Raw genomic sequence first — 17,479 nt, 5'->3', positions numbered from 1 at the left:
TTAATAACATCTTTTTAACTCTTTTAGTATATTTGATTTTATTCTTGTATTGTATTTTTTCTGATATTGTTGGTCATTGACACTTTTCTGTTTTATTACCGGTCAAATGCCTAGCGTTTATTATTGACGTTTTTTTTATTTTTATATTAATTAATATTACTAATTGGATTTGAATAAAACTTAATTCGTATTATGAAAACAGAATGTTCTCTGTAGTGATGAATACTTTTATTTATAAATCGAATTATTTATTTTTTATTTAATGTACAAAATTATACAGTAACACGTCATCTAATTTAAATCACACCAAAGGTTTTAGACGTTAATTGATAATAGTAATAATAGAAATATTATTACTATATTTTTTTTTTTTTAGTTTTTTACTATTACGTATAAAGCTCATTAATTTTTTTTTTTTAAAAGAAGATTGGATGAAAATTATTTATTTTCATTTGTTACTTTCTCGACATCATAGCTGTAGAGCTATGCCGGAAGAAGAAAAGTATGGTAGTTAATCAAAAAATGGGGTATGATTTTTTTTGTTGGTATTTCTCGATAATTCATGACCAAGGGATCACAAAAAAAGAAAAAAGAAAAATGGGGAGTAGTGTTCGTACGTATGTATATGTGTTGGCTTGTTTGAAATTTAATAACATTTTACTGAATAAACTGATTTTGATACAATTTTGTACTGAGACTCATTTACACTGTGGCAATTTGTTAGTAAAACTTTACCCCCAGGTTATGCGGTACGTAGTTTCTCTTGGGGTTAAATTTTCTCAAAATTTTGCAAACATAACCCCACTTCATATTAAGCTTAATACTTCTGTATATGCTTACATTATCATTTTAAAAAAATCTTCTCCAGAATTTTCCCCCTTTCCTAAAAATCGAAAAGCTGTCTTTTTACTGTTTGCATGTTTTTTAAACGATGTTTTTTTATGTCCTCCTAGGCATGGTGCAAGAGGCCCAAAAGAACTGGGGCAGTATTCTGGATGGGGAGCCGACCAAGGTTTAAAAATATCGATTTAAATTTTTTTTTTTAGTTAATTTAAACTTTTAATAATAATATTACAATAACATTTCATTATAATTCACTCCCACTCCCACCAATGAGATCTTAGGTATCTTTTTATTAGTTGTGCGTTTTTCAATGGGATTTTTTTAATTTCTTCTAATGCCTAGAAATTATAATAATTTTTGTCAGCTTTTTCATTTTATAATGAAATAGTAATAATCCAAAAACATTTCTAAATAAAATAATTTCTACAAACACTACCGTACTACTTTATTTGTCAACAGCTCAACTTTTATTTATTTATTTTTTTACACATCTCATACAAAGATAATTAATTACAGAACGTCTACAAAAAGAATTTATCATTTCAAATAGGAAATTACACCTAGCATTATTCTTCAGTCATACTGGGACCAATTTATTAAATATATTTTACATTCTCGACACTAAACATTTTTACTTAATATAATTTTATTTTATAGAAATTACTTCCTGAGAGTTTTCATTTATTAAACTATCAGGCTGAGTTCAGGCTTAAATGAAAAAAAAAAATTCTATATCATTCATTATGATAATAAAAACTTGTATTAGAAGAATTATATAGAATCTTACAAAGAATTTAATAGAAAAAAAAAATCCCTTTTATACATATTAGTTCCTATAATGAGTTGAGGGAAGTATTGGTAAAATTTAAGAGACTGATTCAGAACATAAAAATAAAAAAAAGTTCATGTGAACAAATATCCTATCTCGTTCTACTTCAATTTTTTATTATTAAATATTATTTCATCGAATTAGGATTTTTATTAAATAGAATATTAACCCTTTCATTGTGAACAAGATGACACCTTATTTACTCAAATCAGCTGATAAATAGTTGAGGTAAAGCTGAAATTGTTGAAATGAATGGCCAAAATTGGATCAAGATAAGTGTTGCTATTCTGTAAATGTTAATAATAATTACTAATAATACAAGGTATTATTAATTATTAATTTTAATTCAGTCAGTGAAGGAAGTGAAAACAGAAACAAAATTGCCAGACTGTGTAATGATAAACGCAAGATAGGGCATTTGCCTGCATGAACTTATTTGTTAATTACCGCTAGCATATGCAACTCCCTCCAGAAAAGGAAGCGCCTTGCATCCTCCAAACACTAGCGCTCCGAAAGGCGTATTCCTACTAGGCCGGAAAGCTTAGCGCCGAAAGGACTTCAATGGACGGGCTTAGGTGGAATCACGCCAGGAGAATGAAGCTCATACGCGGCTTGTCTCCTATGGATAGCCCCGTTCAACAAATTTTCCCCGGTCTAAAAGATCGGAACGCAGCAAATAATTCCGTCCATAAATAAAGCAAATTTAATTTATAAATGCCACTAAAAAAACAATTATCTACCCGATAAAAGAAAGACATAGCAGCAAGGGAACTTTTTTCCAGGTTCTGCGATTAGTAGGGAGATAAAAATTCTCCCGCTATCGTTGCGTTCTGTTGTTAATTATGATGTGTTGAGGAGGAAATATACGTTAAAAATACTGAAAAAATATTTTCATCAATTTTTTTTTTTTTTACTTTGAAATTTCCTGAAAAAGTTGATATATATATATATATATATACTTTTTTATTTCAAAGTTACCTCTAAGTAAATGGAAAATTTTATGATAAATATACACATCATAAGTGTCCTACTGGGGAAGAATCTTGGTGCCTTTATAATAGAGTACAAGCACATGGTAAAACTCCTGAGGAAACATAAAGATAATATGAAAACATCAATGAGTTTGTTTGTTTTGCAGAATATTGTCCCTATATATAAAAGACTAACAGACAGCCGACTGCTTTCAAGGTGCACTAGAGGGCTAACCAAAACGCTAATGGAAGTTTGAATAATTGCGTGTGACGAAGTTGTAACAAAACCTGTAGTGTTTCTCGAAAAATCATTGAGACGGATGTAGCAGAAGGTATTGTTGAGTAAAATTTTGGAAATATATTTATTTTGTCTGTAGTGGACAGAGCTAGAGTTACTCCAGGTTGTTCATCCAGTATTCTTGGACGAAAAATATAGAGGAAAAGAAAACAGAACGGAGAACTACTAAAATACAGCAAAACACATACCAAGAAAGAAAGAGAAGGTTATTTAAAGAATTTAAAAGACCAAGAAAAACAGGTGCAGGAAGAAGGTTTAACATATGGAGTAGGGCAGTTCTAATTCAGAATGAATTTTAGTGTTTAATTACTATTTATTTAGTTAATTTGAATTTGTTGTTTCCCGCAAATTTATTTTTTTCATGCGTTCGTTTGTTAGATCAATCATATCTAGGTTCTGTACTAGGTAGAAACATACTTTTTTTTTAAGTGTTCAGAATTTCATGATCTATGAAATAAATCTAGAAAATCAAACCATATATAGTTTTTTTGGTGTAAGGTATTTTACAAAAAAATATTTACATCAACGAACTTCACTTTCCATTAAAAACGAAAACAAAAAAAAAGATTAAATAGTTGTTTGGAAACAGTATATTTTTAATTTGTTCTTACAATTCATAAAACCAATTTAGGGCATTTAAATGAAACCATTTTTTCTGTTACAGGTTCAATACCAGTAAAATAATGATTTCTCTAGTAAATCACTGTTTTTGCAACTTCAACTCCTATAATAGGGGTTGTAAATAACTGCTGGGGTTGAAAATTATCCTACACATTACTTTTGTAAACTTATAACAAAATTGTAACCATAAGTCTTATATTAAAAAGAGATAACCTTACAGTATACTCCCTCATTGAATCAGTCTCTGAAATTTGGCCAACCCTTCCCGGGACGCATTGACTTGAAATTGAAAGGGATACATTAATCTATTTTTGCAGTTTATATCCTAAATATTTTTATGGTTATAATCCTTTTGAGATAGAAAATGCAACAATTAGGTTTGTTTTTTCTAAGAACGATGATGTTTTCTAAACAGCCAGTCTGTTGTGAACGTAGGGATAAGAACACTGCTGAATAACACTTGTATTTTAGTAGGCTTAGTAAGTTGATATGCAACAGCATATTTGGCTGAATGGAGAAAGCTATAAGAAATTACATCAGTCTTAATTTTTCTTAATAACTCTACTGGTATTTTTAATCTATAGAAAGGATTTTGATATTAGAATTGACTTGTGATTCAGTTAGCAAGACGCTTACTAATATAGTAAGGGAAATTTACACACATACCTTATTATCTTTATGTTAATTTTACCGATATTATATTAATTTATAACAATTGTTATACTCTTACATCCTATAGATAAACAACAACAAATTTTCAAAAAAATTCTATTCACCATCAAAATCCGTAAGTTTTTTGGAAAAGCTTACTTATAATTTTTTAGATAGTTTTCTGTTATTTCCATCTATTTTAAATAGATTAAATATTTTTATGTGTAAATTGAATATTTTTTTCTCGATGATATCACCACATATGCTTGCAAGCTTGTGCGTGGGATATGAAAATGGAATTTTGTAGCGTATGAAAAATGCCATGCTTGACCGAGATTCGAACCCGCCACAGAGGCCGGCAAATTTTATTTAAATTGCATATTCTTACCTTCTTCTAAAAAACCATCTTTGGATGTAACATTTATAGGAACTGTATTTGTTGAAAATCGCAACTTTAACATATCCATGATCTGTAACAAAATAATACAACAATTATTATTTTTAATAATAATATTAATTTTATTATTTTTTATGTACTATATTAGTTCCCTATAACAGCTGGGCTCTATCCTGATTATTAAAATATAAAAAAAAAACGGCTTGATCACGTTTTTATACGGTAGTTCCTTCTAGAAATTCTTTTATAACTGACGCAGTCCTTACCTTTTTTTTCTGTTTTGCCTCAGAGGATGAATGAGAATGATACGTATAAATGTATATGAAGTGAAGCCTTTACAGTTGTTTCAGCTGGAAAACCAGTTTTCCAGCTATTGCCGGGTCTGGAATTAAAATATTAATAAAAAAAATCGTTCTATATATAATAGAAGTAAAAAGAAAATAGCTTATTTCATAGATTTTTATAATTAAACCAAGGTATGTTGCTGTTACACAAGGCCGTTGAGTTTTCTCTTATATATATATATATATAACACTTACTTGTTAAACAAGTAAGTGTCGAAATTATCAATGAACTGGTAAAGAAAAGCGTACTGAAAAATCATTCGTAGTATACGATATTGTCGTATATTGTAATCTCGTATATTGCGGAGACAACGAATTACAACAAAATAACAAGATATCAAGATATATAACGTTTAGAAACGTATCACAACACGTGTAGATTAATCTGTTAATAATATTTGATAACAACGTGCTTTTTAACTAATAATAATTATTAAATTAGGACCAATAAATTATTTTTTCGCTTTAAATAAATTTAGATTTATTTTACAAAACTTTGTGATTGGAATTAGTGGGATTGGAATCCGATATAACAACAAAATTTTATATTTGTAACCTTGGTAAGAAAGACTTTTATTGTATAAAAATAAATTTAGAAATACTAAAGCGCGCGCGCGCGTGTGTGTTTCCTGGTGCAGCAGTTCGGCCGTGGGCTTTGGCCTCCTCCACGATTCACCTCTAACCTTCCAATCTCTCGCCGCCACTCCCCAACTTCTCATCACCATCGTTTTCTTTTTATATAATATGTAAAAGAATATATATATATCTTATACACGCCACGGTATAATAAATTCATATTTTATGAATTTTCAAAACAACATGTTTGCATTTCAGGTCCAGAGTCCAAAAAAAAAAATTGTAAACATTTCTTGATAGCTCTGTTTATAGAGCTAAACTGTCAAAAATAGTTTGAAAACTATTTAAACCGAAGGGATATAGAGCGAAAAAACAAAAAAAAAACATATGTTTCAATTTTAAGACATAGAAGTAGATTTTTTGAAAAAATTGTTTTGGGTTATTTAAAAGATAATTTTAGAAAGCTTGTACCATATTTAGTAGGTGTATTCATCTAATTAAATTTAAGAAAAAGATCATATAATAGCACTTCTAGAAACGCTTCCTTTGAAAAACGTTCCCTTTGAAAACAAAACACTTAAAAAAGAATCTTATTCGGTTTTTATTGATTTTAATTACATCAATTTTTTCGGCATTAAATTCTGTAGAAAATGTTTTTTTGAAGTTTTATTCGATTATTGACAATTTATAAAACTAAATTTATGCCAAACCTAAAATAGGGTGCTTTTCTATTCCATTTTTGTCTTGAATTTTCTCGGAAACTTCTGGAGTTACTTTTTTCAATTTTTCTATGTAAGAGTTCATATGAAATTACCAAATTTACTCAATAGTTTGTGATTTTAGAGTCTTCTTAATGTAGCATTACTTAATCTTTAAAGCCAAAATCTGGACGAGATCTTTTTCCAGCAATAACTCAAAGCTTTGAGTTACAGTTCTGCCTCTTTACCTTCACTTTCTACTCTCACCAGTTTCACTAAATTACCTTCCTCTATTATTATACTATCTTTGTTTAACTATATAAGATAAATAAATCAGTACAATTATTGTTATTAGATTAATAATTATTATATTTTCTGCTAAGAACACTATAATTTCTATGTTGAGTACGATAAATATTTTCTACTGTACTCTAAGAGCACAATACGTTTTGACAATGAAATTATTCCTAAACGCGTCAACATATAATAAAAGAATAAAGCTAAGAAAGGTAAATAGTTCTCAAGATAAAATCAGTACAAAATATAATCCTGAAAAATATCAGTAAGAAGAAGTGTACATGTAGGTCGCCTACAGTGCTTGTGTAACAGAAGCTCTAAGTTTATGTAACTGGATTGCTACTAAGCAAGAATAATTAAAATAATCTTTTATTATTTTCTATCAAAAATTACTCTACTAATTTATATTTACTTAATAGCTTGTGTTAAACACAATATACCAGATTAAATACAAAAAATTGGTAAATAATCACGTGACTTTCCCAGCTTCGTAGTTTAACTTTAATAGTTCTTTAAAGAACGAAGAAAAATACAAAAAAAAAAATGTTAATAATAAATATTAAAAGAGTTAGAGCCAAAAAAGAAAATTACCCAAAAACAGAATATATAATTTTTACAGGTGAAGAATAGATTTTAAGATTTTTTTAACATACGTTGAAATTAACAAATTTGCAAAGTATCTTTTTTTTTCTTTTTTTTTTTTTTAATCTTAAACCACCTTTAGTAAACGTTAAATTAAAAAAATGAATTTTCAAAATAACTTTTTGCATTTCAGGTCCGGAGTCGATAATTAGAAAAAAGATTTAAGCACTTCTTGATAGCTCTATTTATAGAGCTAAACTCCCAAAAATATTTAAACCGAAGGGAAATAAGGCGAAAAAACCAAACATATGTTTCAATTTTGAAAGCTAGGAATTAATTTTTTGAAAAAAAAAAATTGTTTGGGATTATTTATATACGTATTTTACATGCTAAAAAATTTGATTTAATAAAGTTTTCTCTAAAATGCCAGATAGAATCCCGTTTTTCGCAGTATCCTTCACCCTTTAAGAATTTTTTAAAAAGTTAATATGATCAGTATCCCAATATAAAAATATTTGAGATAAATTTTAAGAAAATTGGTTTGGTCAATCCTGAGATATAAGGTGAAAACCAGTGCCATACACTTGCGTACAAACGGACATACGATGTGTTTTATATGTGTATTTATTTTATTAGAATATTTTTTTTTTGTTATTTCTCTTTATTATTTTGCAAAAGTATGGAAGTGTAAAATTTGGGCCTTTTACCTCTTTTAAGTGATTTTCTTTAATTTTCTGGTTCATACGTTGTTCACGATGCCGGGCAGCGCGGATCGTTATCCTCTATGTGATGAGATTTTCTTTGGGAAACAGAAGTATTTTCGTTGTGTGGTGTGCACAGTTCGGTGTCATCAAAAATGTTTGGGACTTTCGGCGGAGGAGGTTAGATTGTATTCTCAGAGCAAGAATTTTAAATGTGGCTCTTGCATAAAGAAACACGTTATTATCGATGATAACACTTCTGTTGGACACAACGTTGAATCTGATAATGGCACTGTTGGTGGTTCTATTCGGGGAGATATGCTGTCTGTTAAGGGTGTTGAATGTATTTTGAATGATACGGGTCTTTCAATGAATCCACCCAAGGTGGTTTGTGATAGCTGTTATAAGCAGAGCGATATCATTGCTGATAAGGATTTGCTTCAATCTCTGTGGTCTGGTGTTGACGATGGAGTTCTGGAAATAATTCGTGCCCTCCAGTCTGAACTTAATGATATAAGGTTTGAACTTAAACGTCTTCGATATGAGAATTCTGAATTGAAGTCTTCGATTAGCGAAATAAGAGGTGTAGTCGTGTCTGGCAAGGTTGTTCGAGGTGGAAATTTACACAGGGATGTTCTTTCCTCTGGTTCTTCTTCTCTTTCGCCTGCTCCAGTTAGACCTCGTTGTGGTGACGATAATATTAACCTCTCCTTGCCATCTCACTGTGCTACTTCTGTATTTAATGCGGCTAAGAGGAATGGCAACATGACACGAGTGCGGAGTTTTGATGCTGGGTGTATTCAGGATGCAGTGAGGTCATCCGGAAACGCTTCGCATGTGCGTTACAAAAATGCTGAGGGACTTACTTCTGCTACAGTTGACGCTGTAAATAAATCCGCTAACCCTGTGAATGATGTTTTGACTGCAGCCTCCCATGATGTGGCTAAGAAATCTGTTTGGACTGTTGTTGGCTCTGAGAAGCGTAAAGGCCCCAAAGTGAAGTCTTTTCTTGAGGGTTCCATTGCTCCGTCTAACCCTAAGAAAGGGGTGAGGTCTCGAAATGCTGTTTTTGGGAAAGGCGATGTATGCTGTGATTTGGTTAAGCCCAGGACTAAAGCTCTTTTTGTTTCGAGGTTTAACTCTTCAACCGGGGTTGGTGATATCACCAAGTTGCTTGGGGGACACAACTTTCAACATCTTCAGTGTATTCGTCTGAAGACTAGGTACGAGTCGTACAGCTCATTTCGAATTGAAGTTTGTACTTCGGATTTTGACAGCTTAGTTCGTCCTGAGATCTGGCCTGTTGGTACGCTGTTGGCTCCATTTTATGGTCCGTTGAGACCTGATGCAGTGTTTGTAGAAAAAGGTTCACGGGAGGATGGATTGCAGCTCGGTAGCGATGGGTAAATTGAGGATGATCTACCAGAATGTTCGTGGTTTGAGGACTAAGCAGGATGAAATTTTCGCGTCCTTGATTGATTTTCACTTCGACGTAGTTGCCTTGACTGAGACTTGGCTTAGCGATGAGCACTGTGATGTCAATCTGTTTCCAGACTGTTACCATGTTTTTCGGGCTGACCGGGATTATGGTGCTTCTTTACTTCAGCGTGGTGGTGGTTCAGCTACTCTTGCAAAATCAAGCATTAGGTGTACGAGGAGGAAGGACCTCGAGGCGTTTCCTGAGGCTAATTAGGGTTGAGCTAATTCGACCAGGCATGAAGAATTTGTTGGTTTGTGTTATGTATGTTGCTCCGTTTTTAGCTTCAATTCTCCTCGACCAATATTTTGATTTTCTGTATAGGCACGTAGATATTTTAAGTTTTGATATTTGTATTGTAGGCGATTTTAATGTATCTGGAGTGTGCTGGTCTACTAGAAGTCTTCCTGCAAATATTGGGTTTTATGCTAAATGTAAAGCACGATCGGTTTTTGATTTTGTTAACATGATGAACGTGGACGTTTTTACACATGAATCAACGGATCCTTCCTTCTGTAATAATGGTTTGGATTTAATTTTGACTAACTGCAGGATTTTCACTAGAGCTGCTGAGGCTCTTGTTTGCCCTGATAAGTTCCATCCTCCGTTTGAAATTGGGTTCCTTGAAGTCGCAACCGTTGATGTGGCGGAAACGGGCCTGGTCTTTCGCTATGATCGTGGTGACTATCGTGCGTTGTATGACGATGTGAGGTTTGCTGATTGGTGTAATGTTCTCTTGACCGACGATTTGGAGAAATCGGTTCTGGGTTTACAGAAAATAATTACTGCAGCGATTGATAAACATGTTCCTGCATTTCGTCCTAAGTCAACCAAATTTCCACCTTGGTTCAATAGGAACATTGTTAATCTTCTCAAGAGGAAGAAGGCTGCTCATCGCAGGTTTAAATCTTCTGGTCTGTCGGATGATTATTTCTTATTTTCTCGGCTGCGTAGAGATGTTAAGTATGCGATAGCGGATGCCAGAGTGGTTTGGGCTCGGAAGTGTGAATCTGACCTTTGTTCTAATCCGAGAAATTTTTGGAAATATATTTCTCGACAGAAGTCTTAACTACGTAAGGACTCCAGCCCCTATTGTCGATGGGCGGACTATTTCTGATCCTTGGTTGAGTTGTCAGTATTTTGGTGAATATTTTCAATCAGTATACCAGGACCTTCCTACGCAGACTACGTCTGGTGGCGCCTGTATCAACAACCATCGGATTCTTGACATTCCGATGGTTTCATCTTCTGACGTATCCAGTGCTATAGGAATTCTTAACGCTAGATCGACGGTCGGCTTGGATTGGATTCCTGCGTTTGTTATCAAAGGTTTGAATGAGATTGTTTCTCCTATCCTTGCTTCCCTGTTTAATTGGAGCTTGTCGTCTTCTTCTTTTCCGTCCCTATGGAAACACGCAGTTGTTACTCCTATACCTAAGCATGGTGTCCCTTCCCTGGATAATTTCAAGCCTATTTCTATCATCGGTACTTTTTCCAAAGTCTTCGAGAGGATTCTATTTAGACATGTTTATAACCATGTTCTCCCGATGTTGTTGTCATTTCAGCATGGATTTATTAAAGGTCGTTCACCAGCTTCTAATTTAGCCGCCTTTTTGCAGGATTCAGTTAATGCAATTGAGCATAGGGGTCAAGTAGATGTGATATATTTTGATTTTACCAAAGCTTTTGACAAGATACCCCATCATTTGTTGTTAACAAAGACCAAGGGCTTCGCTTCAGCGATCGTTTTAATGATTGGCTATCCTCTTATCTTCGTGACAGGCGTTTTTCGGTTCGTTTTGGTGGACAGATGTCTGAGGAATCCTTCGTGGCTAAGTCTGGAGTGCCGCAAGGCTCTGTTTTGGGTCCCCTTCTTTTTATTATTTTTATAAATGATATCGGGCATCTTTTGACGTGCAATTTTCAGATGTTTGCGGATGACGTCAAAATATACTCTCCGATCAGAAATAGTATGGATCACCTGTTGCTACAATTGAATATTAACAAGGTTGTTGAGTGGGCTGACCGCAATTGTATGCCCTTGAATTTTTGGAAGACCAAACATTTGACTTTGTCTCGTAAGACGTCGAGCTCTGTTTTCAGCTATAGGATTGGTACGCACGTTATTGTCGCTGAGACATTGGTTGAGGACCTCGGGGTTTTATTTGACACGAAGTTGTATTTTCACGAATATGTTGCTCGGATTGTCGGTAAAGCACGCCGGGACCTTGGTCTTGTCCTTTGGATTTGTGGACGGTATAGCAATATTTCCACTTGTAACCTGCTGTACAAGTCTTTGGTGAGGAGTCGCTTGGAGTACTCGACCGTGGTGTGGAATAGTACACGACGTTTTGCCTCTGATCTGGTTGAGGGTGTTCAGGATAGGTTCTTGAACTGGATGCGTTTTAAGTTTGGAGATTGTTTTGTTGGTGCTAGTAGAGAGGATATGTTGAGGCAATTAGGCCTTTCCAGGTTATCTGATAGAAGAACGTACTTTGACTTGGTTTTCTTTTATAAAGCTCTGCACAACAGACTTCCGACGCGTTATCATGTTGTCTTGCGGAACCAGGCCAGGTCAGTGAGGTCTTTTAGGCAATTTGTGACGCTGGTTGGTTCCACCGTGTCTCCGATTGATGTACCAGTGTTGCAGTGGAGTTCCAGGATAAGCTAAGCTTTTGGGAAGATGAGGCAACCTTCGTTAAAAATTTGAGAGGGTTACGTGGCGATGGATCATTGTCCTTGGTGTGATGCTCACTTTCATGATTTTAAAATTATTGTTGGTTTTTTTAAGGATTATTGCTTATAACTTGTTTTATTTGGAATGTATTAGTAATGTTGTCTTTTTGTTTTTGTATGTTTTCATCTATGTGTTTTTATTATCACTCCGTAGCTACCGTTTTTAAAGTTCTAATTATTTTTTGTATTTGACTGCATAATTGTTATTATTATTATTATTATTGTGTTTTGAATATTGTATTTTTAATTTATATGTGGGTTGTTGACTTGTGGCTGTTCTTTTGTGACTTTATGTGATATTGTGTGGCATACAAAGGTTTTGTAACTGTTCTGTTGCACAATTAAAAAAAAAAAAAAAAAAATTATTATTATTATATAACTCGTATAAATGTGTTACCCTAAAAACGGTTTTGACAGGATTATCATACTTTTCCTTTTATATAGCTATTCAATCTACATTCGTCGGGAAAGTAAAATATTTTTTTTGTAATTAGGTAATCATATATAATACAACGAGCACATTTACCAGAGTGACAATAGATAAAGGATAATGCATTAAAAAAATACAGTTTCAAAACAAGAATCAAACGGAAACCTTGTATATAAGATTATAAACTTAAACTTTTTTTTTATATTCGATAAAATTAAGTCTTTAATTCATTAATTAAGGTTAATTTGATTTATACCTAATTATTTTTTTTTTTTTACCCCCGGGAACACCGTTAGGTATTGCTTCAGAGGATGAGATCGATAACAATTTCTGTAGCGTATGAAAAATGCGATGCCTAACGGATTCGAACCCCGAACCTCCACAGAAAAAGCCGAGACACTATCACTCGCGCCACGGAGGCCGACATAGTTGATTAATTTAGAAGATAACTTCTAGCCTATTTGGTAAATGTATTACAGCATTATTACAATCGACTAAAATTCTAAACTTGATAGGGATTTGAACCCAGAATTCGTGTAATTGAAAGGCTAAGACGTAAGACGTTACAAATGTCAGCAGTATATTTTTAAAGGGTACTTACGTATTAACGCCACGGTAGCTACAGCTTTATTTAAAAATAAAGTAGTCAACCGGATTTCGGTGGAAAATTGGCCGATATAGATTTTAACATAGATTCAAAACAGGAGTGTTTTGATTATTTAAATAATAAATAATTGCAATAATTACTGAATTTATTAAATAAATACACTAAAAATTACGGTGTTAATTAGGTTAAGTTTGGTTAAATTATATTTATAAAATAAATAAATATAAATAACCATTTATTAAAATTAATAAAGAGACTGTTCATTTTCTACCGAAACCCGATTGACTACTTTGTTTTTAAATAAAGCTGTAGCTGCGGTGGCGTTAATACGTAGGTACCTTTTAAAGATGTATTTGTATAACCTTAGTTTTAAAAATAAATAAATTGTAACTGTTGAAGTGAGTACTTAAGAATCAACAAAAAAAACATAATAATAATAATCTTTTATAAAACTTTTTAAAGAAAATATGATAACTTTAAATAAAAATAAATTATTTAATTAATACCCTCGTACAAAAAAAAAAAAATACCAGTGCGTACCAGCCGGCTGGCAAAGCAGTCGTTTATCCTCGCGCGCGCTCTCTCTCTCTCACTCTCTCTGCGTGCAAGAAAATATCAAGACGAGTAGGATGGGGGCCTATGTTTAGTAATGGAAGTTCATTTCTGAATAAATGAATTGGTTGTGCGATACTCGTTTTTTATCGCGCAACCAATAAAAAACCATATGTAATAATTAAAATTTGATTTATTTCTGAATACCTTAATCGAAGTTCATACTTAAAAGTTGTACTCAGTAGTATTGAAAATTAAAAAAAAAAAAAAAAAAACACTACATATTTACTTTTTTTTTTAACAGCCTGTTGAAACTTAATTTTACTAATATTATTTTAATTATTGAATTTATTTTCTTTTCAAAGATTTATGTCTTTTTTCTATCCGAGGATTTTTCTATTTTTTATATGCGTTATTTATGATGATAATGTTCTAGAAATAGTATTATGACCATTTTTTTATTATCTATATGATAAGTTTCAAAATTATTTTACGTATATAATAACTGCAATTGCATTTTTTTTTTTTTATTTGATGTAAATAAATACCCAGACTTATACGAAGCATTATGAATTCATTAACTAAATTTTGTTACCACATGTACACTTTAATAATATATCCTTACTTATTGGCAAGTATTCAACAATGAACAAAATAAACTATACTTATCGGATGTTTCATAAGTAGGCAGGCCTGAACATAAATATGAGCATTTTTGCGACTTACTTTTAACTAAAAAATAACCTTCTATTATATATTTTTTGCTAAAAACAAATTATTTATAATATAATGTAATTTTTTATTTAAAATAAATTGTATATTAAAAAATGTTAATAATGAGGAAAAGTAGCCAGAATGAATATTTTAATTAATGGAATTTTAATCGAATAATTTATATCATATAATAAATCGGCCTAATATTGTGGAATATACTATAAATTGAATTAAATTTCTGGGCTACTCAGCTTTTTTGCTTTTAGAAAACAAGTCTTATCAATTTTTTAAATAAATTATGTAACAATCAAAAGACCTTCCAATTAATGGAAGTTCTTTAAACGAATAGGTAATTTTCTTTTAGAAATTAAGATTATGCTATTGATTATTTTATAGACTATGTTGTTATACTATTTTATCCTTTCCTTCCAGCTAAAACAAGTTAAAAGTGGTGAATGGTGTTTTTTAATAATAAACTAATTTTTAAATAAAAAACTATTAAATTAGTTTATCCAGATAAATCTAATATCTAATTCTGAATTTTCTGCACTTGGTTAACACATACTTAAATATATACTCAAATACTTCTTACCATGAAAATTTTTATTTTATTCTGTAACAATTTTATTAAATTAATTATTTTCAAAATGTTGAATGACTGATTCACAAAGTTATTTTTTACATCATTATACCTTTCTCGGATTGTCAATCAAGATTTATTTTGTTTACAGTGTACTTTTTTCTTTTTTTTTCGACGAGTCTGAGGAACCACATTTACGGGCGGAGTGTTGAACTCACTAACAGGTTCCACTATATGTTATTAAGAAAGCGTATGTGTACCTGCGCCCTACCGACCAACCCTCATATATCACCGATCCTCTCATCCCAAACACGGGTGCACAGTTAAGCACTGCACGTCCTCAGGAGGTGACTTTGGGCCAGGGGGATCAAGAGTCTCCGTGCATTATCACCGTCGCCCATCCATGCAATCGCGGATTCATTTTATTTAGGTACATATAATCCTTAATTATTTTGTTCTTTAATTTTCTACTTTGTAATGTTGATCTGATCAAGTTTTTACTTGATCCTTTCAACTAGATGGTGAGCAATTTCTTTATGTTATACGTAGAATAGCACATATAATTTTCCTTGTGAAATCTGTAAAACAATACATTATTTATTTTCGTATCTGAACTCTGTGTTGGATTATTAACTATTTTTCAAAATATTAGTTTTCTCTACGACGTAAAATTATTAGTTTCTGTATTTTGCTCTGTATGATTGCGGATATAAAATATCATTTGATGATTAAATAATTTACGAAATAGATAACCAACCAACTTCTTGCAAGGTCAATGAAAACTTATTTTGTAATCAGTTACCATGTTTTATAATGTACTCTATTTATTAATTTTGTTAAATACATTTTCTTATATTGTAGTAATTTATATTAGGACTTAAAGGAAAAAAAAAACTGATAATTTAACCAGCACACAGAAGCCAGGATTTTTATACATAAAATGTTACTGTTTACTTATTTTTTAAACATATTGTATTTAAGTAAATCAATATAGTGTAATTTTGTTATTTAAACAAGAAAATCAAAGATTAAGTAACAGATCAAACAAAAATCCCGTAGATTAACGTAAAATTTTATTGTTTACTTGTGTTTCCAAAGATTTTACTTTAATTTCATTTTCTTTCATTAAAAAACATTTCTCAAATTTCATTATATATCAATTGTTGTTTTTTTTTTTTATTAAAATAAAATAATAATATTTGGACAAAGAAAAGCAGAAGGTGGATGAAAATCGCGAAAACTATTAACTTTACTAGAAGGTAGACAAACTATTATACACGATGACAAAATACAAACTTTGCCGTTTACAGATAATTTTTTCCTTACCATTGGTACCGGTCTCGCTTTGAAAAAAAACACTACACGTACCCAGGAGGTGCCTTTACTTCTAACTCACCAGGCAGCTCTGCTGTACCCAGCGAAATCAAGTATCCTATCCAGCATCGCCACCCGTGACTGGGTCTTTACGTCTTACTATTTTTTTTTTTTTACCTCAACCTATCTCCCCCTGGAGTCCTCGCCCAAACATCGGGAGTGGGATATCTCAGCATCCATGCAACATCATCCATGCATATCTCAGCAACTCATGGATGGGGCTGTCCACCCTTCCCCTACTCTAACACCCCAACGTCCTCTTCGTCGGTGTCATCTTTCAACTCTTCCTGAACTTCTCATAATTTGCATGAATTTCTCATAATTTTCTCATGATGGTAATGAGCATCTTGCTAATGATGTCCCAGTTTCGCCTCCCAAAAAGGATCGCCTCCAAAAATCTCTCAGATGTCAAAACACCAGTAGTGGTGATTAACTCACGCCTCGTCTCATCCAATCTGATACAGTGGAACACTGTATGCTTCACTGTGTCACTGACCACAGTATAAACAAACGTCTGACCTCCTTCTTTTCCGCTCATAAAGATAGTTATTAAAAGAACCACGGGCGGGTAACACTTGGATGATTTCAAATGTTAACTCACCGTACCTTCTCAACAGCCACGGCCCAATCTGAGGAATAAGACGCTTGTTCCACCTTCCCTTCGACGATCTGTTCCACCTAAGCTGCCACTTTTCAAGAGTTTCCCTTTTCGCCTGGCTCTTTGGCACACCCAACGATTTGGCCACAACCTCCTCTGCAACTAGATCTAATTTTGGTAAAGCCGAAATCACCAAGACCGTCTCAGTTGAGACCGTCCTATACGTCCCGTTTACAGATACTTGATAAAATGTAAGTAAACGGACTAACCGAAGAGACCTTTGACTAAGGAAACAACAGAAAGATAACTATCAAGTAGTTTAAATAATTCAATAAATTTAAAAGAAGCAAAAATAAAAACATAAGAAATCACATATAGAGAGATGTTCAGACAAAAACTCAAAACATATGCAGGATTCCAGATGAAAGCAAAAGGAGAAAAAAAGAACTGAATAGACCCAACAAAGGATACCAATAAGTGAAACTATTTACCGTAGTCCTACAAAAACAAAGCAAACAAAAAAATCATAAAAAATTCACATTTTATGTTTACTTTCCAAGAATAATACGAGGAGCGTTTGAAAAGTAAAGGACACTGGAACTT

General features: G+C 32.4%; 1 protein-coding gene across 2 annotated transcripts in view; it reads right to left on the bottom strand.

Annotated features, from left to right (window-relative positions):
* The window catches only part of LOC142327370 (very long chain fatty acid elongase 4-like), a 195,398-nt gene that overhangs the window by 90,320 nt on the left and 87,599 nt on the right, over nucleotides 1-17,479 (bottom strand). For both annotated transcript variants that reach the window (XM_075370360.1, XM_075370359.1), the window contains exon 2: nucleotides 4,602-4,683. In XM_075370360.1, coding sequence (XP_075226475.1) covers nucleotides 4,602-4,680 — 79 coding nt within the window. In that variant the 5' untranslated portion in view covers nucleotides 4,681-4,683. The remainder of the gene's footprint in view (nucleotides 1-4,601; nucleotides 4,684-17,479) is intronic.

Source organism: Lycorma delicatula, chromosome 7 (assembly GCF_047948215.1).
Source record: "Lycorma delicatula isolate Av1 chromosome 7, ASM4794821v1, whole genome shotgun sequence".
In the NCBI taxonomy this organism is placed as follows: Eukaryota; Metazoa; Arthropoda; class Insecta; order Hemiptera; family Fulgoridae; genus Lycorma; species Lycorma delicatula.
This window is presented reverse-complemented; position numbering and strand designations above follow the sequence as displayed.